We start from the raw sequence: 9,892 nt of genomic DNA, 5'->3' as shown, positions 1-9,892 counted from the left end.
TTTAAAGTTAATAATAAGCCAACTAAAAATGTTGCATAAAAAGTGAAACCCAGATTCAAAAGCACACATGAAACAGGATTCCTCCATTCCCATAGAGGGCGCTATATAGACTGAGAATGTAATGCTTTAGAAATAACCGGATGCCACCTCAGTGATGTTGATATCCCCACCTTCTTCAAATCAGACAAAACTGGTGCCAAACGTTTGTGCTGCTATCATTTTAAAGACATAAAGAAATGTTTCTAGAGGTCATCAAAGGTCAACCAACCCCATCATCAGTTCATAGTGGATCTGTGAATGTCATTTGAAATTGTGAACTGCTAACCTATGAACACGAATAATTTAATTTTAACGTTGATGAAATTCACTGGGAACAATGTCTTATTGAGATTGGACACCTCCTAAAACACAGATGGTGTAATTTAGTTTCTGATCAACGGAGGGCGCTATTGGACAAACTGTACGAAAAGTCGGTCTGGACAGTAACTATCTAGTCTGCTGTTTCCATCACAATTTCATGATCAACAGTCATCATCAACACTTATTTTTACGACTTTAAATCAGTGCACAAACTGTTTATAAAAGAACTGATATTCATTGACCTTTGATGACCTTTAGAAAAATGTTTCTTAATATCTTTAGAATGATAGCAGCACAAACAAAAATATTTGCTGCACAATCCAGCACAAACTTTGTTGAGTTGATTGACAGCCATTTTGTCTGATTTAAAGAAAACAGCTTATTCCAGTTTTCCCAGACTGTTTTAATTCAAGTCAGCTCTACGTTTTAGCACTATGGGGTCCCACAGTGACTCCAGGAGGGGCTTTGATTAAACCACTTTAAGACCTCAGCATGTGCTTTTAAATAATTACCCTTTCTGGAATCAGAAACTTGTGTAATAAACTGAAAGAGGCTTATCAAACAAACACTCCCAGATATAAGAGTTTGATTATGATAAGAAAAATGAAGATTTATTAAAAGCAAAAAGCAGAAAAAAAAACTGCAACACAAACAAACCCATATTTTTATCAACTTTCTAAGCTTTTATATGAGCAGATAAACATAATCAATATAAACTGAGGGATTACATATCAATATATTAACATGAAATATCAGAGTACAGTCTGAAGGACCTCAGTATTGTTTTTACCTCCTTTTACCACCAGAAGATGTTTCAGGCAAAAAATGACACGACTTCATCATTGGAAACATGGTTATTTAATTTATTTGCTAGTTCACTGGTGTTCATAGGTGTAGTCTCTGCTTAATAAAGAACAATTACTGTGTGTCATAAACTTAAAAATGAAGCAAAACCTCTGCTGTTCTGAAATTCAAAAATGTTCAGTTTCCTCCCGCCGATTTTCTTCTGTTAAATCAGGCGCAACTTTTCAACCAATCATCTTCCGGCTGAACTCAGCCCCGCCCTGTTTTCTGGCTCAGCCAATCACAGCCAGGGGGCGGTACTGGAGGAGTTTCTCTCTGTATAACAGCAGCTTCCCTCCACTGCTGCTGCTCACTGTTTGCTGTGAACTCAGAGAGGAAACATGCCTGAACCCGCCAAGTCTGCGCCCAAGAAGGGCTCCAAGAAAGCGGTCACCAAAACCGCCGGCAAGGGAGGCAAGAAGAAGAGAAGGACCAGGAAGGAGAGCTACGCCATCTACGTCTACAAGGTGCTCAAGCAGGTCCATCCCGACACCGGCATCTCCTCCAAGGCCATGAGCATCATGAACTCCTTCGTCAACGACATCTTTGAGCGCATCGCCTCCGAGGCCTCCCGTCTGGCTCACTACAACAAGCGCTCCACCATCAGCTCCAGGAGATCCAGACCGCTGTGCGCCTCCTGCTGCCCGGTGAGCTGGCCAAGCACGCCGTGTCTGAGGGCACCAAGGGTCACCAAGTACACCAGCTCCAAGTAGACCAGCTAATGCTAAAGCTAATGCTGCTACAGCTCGGACACAACAACACAACGGCTCTTTTAAGAGCCACACACAACACTGGAGAGCTGAACTCCTTCACTTTTCTACTCAGATTAATTTCAATATTGTAACAAAAATATTAAAGAATAATAAAGACTCGAGGCTATTTTGACAATTTAAAACAAGTGAATAGTAATTCTATTTAAAAGTATCATAATAGACGGTAGAAATTAAAATAATTTATTGTTTTCTAAAGGAAACTGACTCCTTGTCTCTGCAATATGGATCATAAAATCCCAAATGGGTTATAATTTGCAGCAAAACAATGTCCACTGTTTTTGAGCAGTTAACTTTAAGTTAAAACCTTTAGGTTTTAACTAAGTTAAATGGTTAAAGTTAAAACCTCTAGGTTTTAACTTTAAGTTAAATGCTCAGAAATGGTAGGCTGTTTGATGGTCTCAAAACATTTAAGGCCACAATTTAAGTGACATGAATTTACATCACATTGCAGCCAATTCTGTTGAAATAACAGAATAACAAATGGCATCAACGTGTTTCCTCTTTTCATGAAGATGGTTTCCTCACTTATAATTCCACATCTGAAGACCTGGGTTTTGTGTTTGTCTCGCCATGTTCTGCTGCTTTCTCTAGAAACGCGGAGAAAAGTGTCAGCGGGAGCTTTGAGCCGCTGCTGTTACAGTGATGGAGCAGCAGAGAGGAGGAGACGCTTCTGGACGTGTTGGGCTCCTGATTGGTGAGCGGCTCCTCCTGGAGCTCAGCTCCGCCTGCAGAGCTCCTCCCCCCCGGCTCAGTCCTCGCTGCTCATTGGAGGAAAAAGTCCCTTCAAACTGTCGGGCGTCCCGCTCTGCTGGAGGCTTTTCTGGTTGGTTGTTCCAGAGACTCCCGCTCTCTCTGCTCTCCTATAAGACAAGCTTTCAGCCGCTGCTCCACATTGACCAGAAAGAAGCTTCAGGATGAGCGGAAGAGGCAAAACCGGAGGAAAGGCCAGAGCCAAGGCCAAGACTCGCTCGTCCCGCGCGGGGCTGCAGTTCCCCGTGGGCCGCGTCCACAGGCTGCTGCGCAAAGGCAAACTACGCGCAGCGTGTCGGGGCCGGAGCCCCCGTCTACCTGGCGGCCGTCCTGGAGTATCTGACCGCCGAGATCCTGGAGCTGGCCGGGAACGCCGCCCGCGACAACAAAGACCCGCATCATCCCGCGTCACCTGCAGCTGGCCGTCCGCAACGACGAGGAGCTCAACAAGCTGCTGGGTGGAGTCACCATCGCTCAGGGTGGAGTACTGCCCAACATCCAGGCGGTGCTGCTGCCCAAGAAGACCGAGAAGGCCGCCAAGGCCAAGTAGAGTCAACACTGCTGGACCCACAAAGGCTCTTTTAAGAGCCACTCACCTGTAATCTTGAGAGCAATGCACTCCTGTGAGGTTTAATTTCGTTTTATTTTAAGGTTGTTATAAGATACTGCATATTATGGTATAGATCTACTACAGTGTTAAAAAGCATTGTGTCCTCTCTCCAGTATGAATCGAGATACTTTTAATTTTGTAACATCAAACCTTCGACCTCCAGGTTTTTCTTTTTCCTTTGAATTATTTGATTCAAACTTAAAATGGAATTTCAACAAAATATTAAGTTGCAACAATTTATCATTTGAGAGGAAATTGAAATATTCTGCATGTCAAATTGTTACAGATCATCTGATTGATATTATGACACATCAAAGTAAATTTTAATGCTCCTTAAAAAGCACAACAAAAAAATTAGTTTTTTTTCTTCATGAGCTTAAATTTTTTCAATTTAAGCTCATACTTCTCAAAATTAACTCTTCAATGCATAATTTTCCATGTGTTTCAGGAAACTATGTGAACGCTCAGAGACTCAAGTAAAAAATGCAGGACGTCCAACATGAAAATTCAAATTCAACAAGCAGGAATGAATAGAAATTAGATGTTTAATTCTTTAAAAATAAGTTCTGTCATTTATTTATCCCAGTCAAACTCAACTCAATTTGCTAAACCAGTGGTTCTATTTGAGAAACTTATGTTGAAAAATCACATTCGCTCACTTTGCTTCAACACCTTCATTCAGAAATGATATTGAATATAAAAAAAAAAAAAGATCTTACATGTATATGTCATGAAATACAAACTGCCAGAAAACATAACTGTGTTGAAAAGAGGGTTTCATATCTAATATGCAATCTAATCTAATGTAAAATCACATTTTTGTTCATGAGTACCAGAAACACAGAAGAGGGGAGAATTGAAGACGTGGTTTTAATAGCATTTACTTCTGTTCCTCGACTCCACAGAACAATTCCCGATGTGGGTTGGAGTGCTTGAGTTCCTGGAACCATTCGTTTATTTCATCTTCTAGGACAGGATCAAGACGGCTCTAAATTAACTCACCTGAACGTTTCATTAGAACGAATCCTTCAATCGGAGCCATAGAGGCTTTACTTCCCAACTCAAAGAGAAAAGTGGATCGTGTTTATGGTGTAAAACTGAGCTGGCAAAATAGTGAACATACAAAAAAAAAAAAAAGAGAAAAGAAATCACAAAAGATGAAGGCAGGTAATGTTAGAGTCGTGGTTCTGCTTCAGTTTGATGCCATAATCTGAAATGACGCAGACGGTTTTCTCCTACGGCGGTTTATATTCGGAGGTTGGTCTTGCTGCCGGTGTCGCTCTCCCCCTGCCGGACAAAATCCAACACGTTAAAATAAGATCTACATCCCGTGGAGCGCATCCAAGTTTCTGTATTTATTACTTGTTTCAGCAAGGAGTAATTAATTATTAGCAAACAAAGGTGAAATGAAACAGTCTAACAGCTCTGATAAGTATAAGATTTGGTGAAAATCAAGGTTGAAGAAGCATATTGTCTCAAAAATGCTCTAGTGAAAATAGAGACGGGTGGAAACGTCTGAAATTTTAGACACTGAAAGGCCAAGCTACTCCAGCCCACTGACATCTGAATTATCCGCCTGCTTCATTCATAGAGTCACAAAGTTGATGTGAATCCTGCACGTCTCAACTGAGTGCAAGTCCAAAACAGAAGAAAAGGTTTCTGAAAGTTCAGCTGCGATCCGTTCTTCTCTTTCTCATCAGTTCTCCTATTTCTTTTCACTTCTCATTTTCTCTTTAAATTACTTCTGCTCTCAAAACATTCTGCAGGAGGATTCTAGCGTGAAAACTTGTGAAAGTTTGAAAGTTTTCCCACAGCCTGCAACACGGCCGCAGCTGCGACGGATTGATTCGTATCAAAGCGTGTTCATGTTTTCAGGATGTTCCAATCAACGCCCAGAACCAAATTCAACAGAGAATCAGTGGCAGGACTGTGAGCTTGACATCTGCAGTGACCGTCCTTTCGGTTTGACCGAGCGCGAGACATTTTGTGGGCGAAAATGTCAGGCAGGCTGAGATCAGTCAAGGAGATAAGAGACATACCAGCTCTGACTGCATCCAAATGCGAATCTACGATGTTTTCACTTCGGGGTGCCAAATAAAAAAGCGCACCACACTTTTTAGCATGTTTTTTTAATATAAAATAACAAATAATACATGCCTAAAGAAACTCAGTTCCTATAAAATGCTGTGATTGCGGTCAAAAGCGATTTTACTGAATACTAATTTGAAGGGGTTAAATATTTTTAGTTATTTTATTAACATTTTCTGTCATTCTTTTGGTTAAAAAAAGCCAAATTTTGTCAATTGTGTGTGTTCGTTTTTCTGAACACCACTAAGATGGTGAAACCATCAAGGACTTGAATACTTTTCATACACATGTATATCCTGTTTGGAGTGGGATTCTTGGAATGACGCTGTCTTACCTCCATAATGGAGTAACGCCTGGTGCTCCGGATGACTTTTCCAGAGAGAACGCACACGGTGACGGAGACGCAAATCTGCAGGACGAGCAGGACCAGGATGACGCCCTGGAGCCCGTAAAGAAGCTCCTGACAGATGCAGCGACAAAACATAAAGACAGGTGAGGAAAAACAAACACCGGACGCTCGTCCCTGACCCTCACAGGCTTCAGGAGGCTGAATCTGATGGGTCAGGCAACGGTGTGTCTGAACCATTGGCTCGACACGCTCCAGTCGTCCGTTCAGCTCAGACTTACGTCCAGTCTCCACAGTTGGCCGGGGCATCTCCGCTTCCAGTCATCCACCATTCTGCTGGTGATGTTCCAGGCTTGAAGGTCGACGTTGGAGGTCTGGAAGTTGCAGACGACCTGTGAGGGGGGTCCGGTAGCCAGCAGGAAGCAGATGTAGCTCCCCGCCGCCAGGCTGAGCAGGACGCTGAACCCGTTGGACAGCAGAGACGCCCAGACCTGAAGAGACGGGGGACGACTTAGACACAGACAGACCCAGACACACTGACTGCTGCAATTTCATGTGAAATACAAAAAGAGTTAAACAGACTGCAAGGTTTTTGTGTTGTAAAGAGGCAAAACCTCACCAGTCTGACTGAAGTCCGTCTTCCTGCCGCCAGAGCCAGAGAGCCGGACAGCACGAACTGAGAGACACCAGGATTTACAGCTTAGATCATTAAACTTTAAGTCATTATGACATCATTATTCACCAAAACATACATTTTGTGTCAGTTATGTGTCAAACAAACTAAACCTTTAAAAAAAAAAAACACTATTGCACCTGTGGTGGCGCTGCAACAAGAACCACTGAATGAAACGACACAAAACCTCTGAAGGAGTCTTACTTCTCAAATTGTAAGCAAAAATGGAGTGGCAGCAGATTTTAATCAGTTGTAGGATTTCCTTTGGCAAAAGGCCAAGAACAAACTGCCTCTGCAGATTAGCAAGGCGTCATCTGCCGTGTTTTCAACACAGACAGATTCAGATAATTAAGAGAAGGATTTATCAAACTAGAAGAGCAGACTGTTCTGAATCCTGACCAGCAGGAGGCAGCAAAATGTGAAGGAAAGGATGATGACAGAAAGGAACGAGGTCAGTGTGATTCAGGAAGGCCTTTTAGGAAACCTGGAGAATTATTGTCCATTAGGAGCATTTTAGAGGATTACAGGACACTTTGGGATAAGTGATCAGAGAACCAGAAGACATGAGGTCTGGTTCAGGAGTACACAATGGGAAAGTTGATAGCTATCTGATCTCGGACTATCCTCAGTTTTGCATTTACGCACCAAAATGCAGAGGGAAAACGGAGCGAAGATCATCATGGCCCTGGAGAATAAAACCAACAGGCTGACGAGAGCACACAGCGTGCCGATGAAGATCTGAACCACCTGGAAAAGAAATGATAAAAACAAAAAAACAAGGGGATCAGTTGTTGTCTTCATTCGTCACTGGGTGTCCCTGCAGTGTCGGACTCTCACCCCGAGGCCCAGCGGTTCCCCCCGCAGGAAGACGCTCTCCTTAGTGTCTTCCTTGGAGGGGTCCGGCAGGGTCTTTACGACGGGCTGCTCAGCCTGGACCGTCGGGTTGGCAGGAGTCTCCAGAGGAATGGAGAGGTCATCTTTGGGGATGACCTGTGTTACGATCACGACCCCACCCACAGTGGTGATGGATGTGGACGCCATGATGGAGGTTCAACAGAGGGAATTCTGGGAAATACACCGCTGCAAATGAAATACAAGGACCCAAACATGATCATATACTGAAGCAAAGAGTTTGTGAGCTGCAAGATAAGTGAACATTTTTTCCTCCTTTTACGACATTGGACTATTCAGTCGGATTATTCAGGAAGAGTTGATTCAAAGTCTACTGGACCTCAGCAGGTGTTAAAATGGTTAACACCATGCAAAATACAAACTTGTAAACATTTTTATTTCACTGCTTTTCTTTGATTTGAACATCTCTCTCTTTCTGTCACTGCAAACAGAGAGAGATTCAGTTTGAATTATTTTTCTGCTTTCATACATCATTTTGCTTGGATGCTCTTTTTGCTTCCGGAGCTTACGGTGCTGTCTGATAAGTAGGACCAGTTGGAAGGCATGTATGGTTAAATTGAAACGATTTCAGATACGACACATTTGATTTTAATTGGAAATAAAAACAGAACAAGGCCAAATCTCGCTGCCCTGAAGATAAAAAAGGAGGGCGAACAGAGAGTTAATGTGGAAAACAGCAAAAAACAAGAAAAAAAGAGGCAAATTTCAGAGAAAGAGGAAGTCAGTTATCATGTGGTCCAGATGCAAAAAAAAGTGCTGAAATAGCCCTTTATTGAAGTTTCACAAATCAGATGATTGTTTCCCAACTTTGGTTTTTAAATATTCTGCTTTAGTTGAGAACAATATAGTCCAGGGTTGAAGAGCCTATAGGTGTAACTAGATGACTAGTGAATTTAACCAAACTATAGCTTTTAATTTTTCATTGTGCGACTTTAAAAAGCCGCACCGACCCATAATCCCGATGCGTTTAAGACCCTCGGAAACAGCAGCTTCGACATTTCGCTCTTCTTCAAAGAATGGCCATGTAATATTCTCTCCACATTTAAGATGTTTTCCTAATTTCTTTATTATTCCGAAAGAAGGGAGAAAAAACACCACAAAATATTTCTATTTGTTTTGTTAGACAACCCAACTTTGTGTGTAGATTTTATTCATACAGGCAATATTTTTCGACCTATTAGGCAATACCACAGCGATAAAATGTATTTCTAGTCAGTTACACTTAAGACCTTAATAGTTGTGTTAATATGGGCTCGGGTTGCATTTCGGTAAATGGGTCAAAATTCCACGCACACGGAAACAAACATGTTTTTTGCGCGTGGAGCGCAGAACCAGATTCCAGCTGCCACCAGTTAATCCATAACTCGGTCAGGACGCGCCCAGCTCTTGATAAACAGGTGGAAGAGTTTTATTGAAGTCCGAGAAGATAAAGCCAACCAGGAAGTACAGCAGGAAAACATCCAGAAACGGCTGTGGGTCTGAATTAAACCCAGAGTCTGGGTTTGATAGCATGCTGCTAACTGCGCCATCGTTCAGCCAAATACAAAAAAAAAAAAAAAAAAAGAAGACATTTTGTCTGAACTATAATGTGTGTAGTTTCCAAACTCAATGATAAACAACATGTAACAACAACCAAAGGGGCTGCTAAAGTAAATGTAACAAAATATGTTTGTTGCCTGCTTCATCATTGGTGACTGTATTATGTGTTTTTATGATATAAAGCACTTTTAGCTGAAATGTGCCTGTTAGGATAAACCTGACTTGACTAAGTTGTAAAACGGGAAATATGTGACGCTCTTTACTTCACTGCGGCGCAATAAAAGGAATAAAACATACAAAACGAATCTTGATATAATCTCACAAAACAATACCCGAGAAGAGTCCAGTTGTTTACCTGGTTTAAGTCGGTCGCTTTTCACCCAGACTCGGATCTTGCTGCTGTCAAGAAGTGAACTTTCCTCATCAGGTCGGAGAGCCTTCAGGTCCCCAGTGGAAAACGGAAATCTCACACTTCACTTCCTCCACTGTGAAACTGAATCTTCGATAAGAACACGATAAACATGGAACAGAGAAAACAAATGCATGTATTTTTAATTGTTGCTATAAATGATAATCAAGATTCTCTGCATTTATTTTCCAGGTTTTATTCTACTGATTTATTTGGGGCGGAGAGTTTTAGGGCGAAACTCATAATCCCTACGGTCGATTAAGGCAACACATAGATACTCCTGAGCGTCACTGCTGGGAATATGGATGTTTATTGCCCCAAAGTCAAACAGTATGCGTTACATTAAGCTTCAAACGGGAAGCTGACATTGGTGTGTAAATAGAAAAGGATGTGAATTAAGAATTTAAAAAAATATCGACCACTATATTAGTTTATTCTTGTTCTCCTGTCTTGTTTTGAAGATTCAATCTCAGATTTGTTGGCTGCACTTCCATGATAAACCACTAGAGGCGTCCAAATGCTGCTCTGTTGTTTTGCGATGCGTGGACGAACGCTGAGTTTATTGTCATGTTTAATGAGCCAGGTTTAA

At 41.8% G+C, this 9,892-nt stretch overlaps 1 protein-coding gene and 2 pseudogenes across 2 annotated transcripts; 2 read left to right on the top strand and 1 right to left on the bottom strand.

The window, feature by feature from the left end:
* The first annotated feature begins 1,524 nt into the window (after positions 1-1,524).
* Positions 1,525-2,072, top strand: LOC129367229 (histone H2B 1/2-like; annotated as a pseudogene).
* Positions 2,073-2,890: 818 nt separating this feature from the next.
* On the top strand, positions 2,891-3,616 carry LOC129367228 (histone H2A-like; annotated as a pseudogene).
* A 247-nt stretch (positions 3,617-3,863) lies between these two features.
* On the bottom strand, positions 3,864-9,338 carry LOC129367227 (uncharacterized). Of its 2 annotated transcripts, none has more exons than XM_055041534.1 (7): positions 9,250-9,338; positions 7,281-7,523; positions 7,089-7,190; positions 6,390-6,446; positions 6,052-6,261; positions 5,759-5,884; positions 3,864-4,623 (listed from the first exon to the last, which is right to left on the bottom strand). In XM_055041534.1, the coding sequence occupies exons 2-7, from the start codon at positions 7,482-7,484 to the stop codon at positions 4,582-4,584; spliced, it is 741 nt and encodes a 246-aa protein (XP_054897509.1). In that variant the 5' UTR covers positions 7,485-7,523; positions 9,250-9,338; the 3' UTR covers positions 3,864-4,581. The 2 variants fall into 2 exon arrangements, with proteins under 2 accessions (XP_054897509.1, XP_054897510.1); XM_055041535.1 differs by having other exon boundaries at positions 7,281-7,508.
* Between the last annotated feature and the right edge of the window lie 554 nt (positions 9,339-9,892).

This window comes from Poeciliopsis prolifica, unplaced genomic scaffold (genome assembly GCF_027474105.1).
Source record: "Poeciliopsis prolifica strain line A6 unplaced genomic scaffold, Auburn_PproV2 SCAFFOLD016, whole genome shotgun sequence".
In the NCBI taxonomy this organism is placed as follows: Eukaryota; Metazoa; Chordata; class Actinopteri; order Cyprinodontiformes; family Poeciliidae; genus Poeciliopsis; species Poeciliopsis prolifica.
This window is presented reverse-complemented; position numbering and strand designations above follow the sequence as displayed.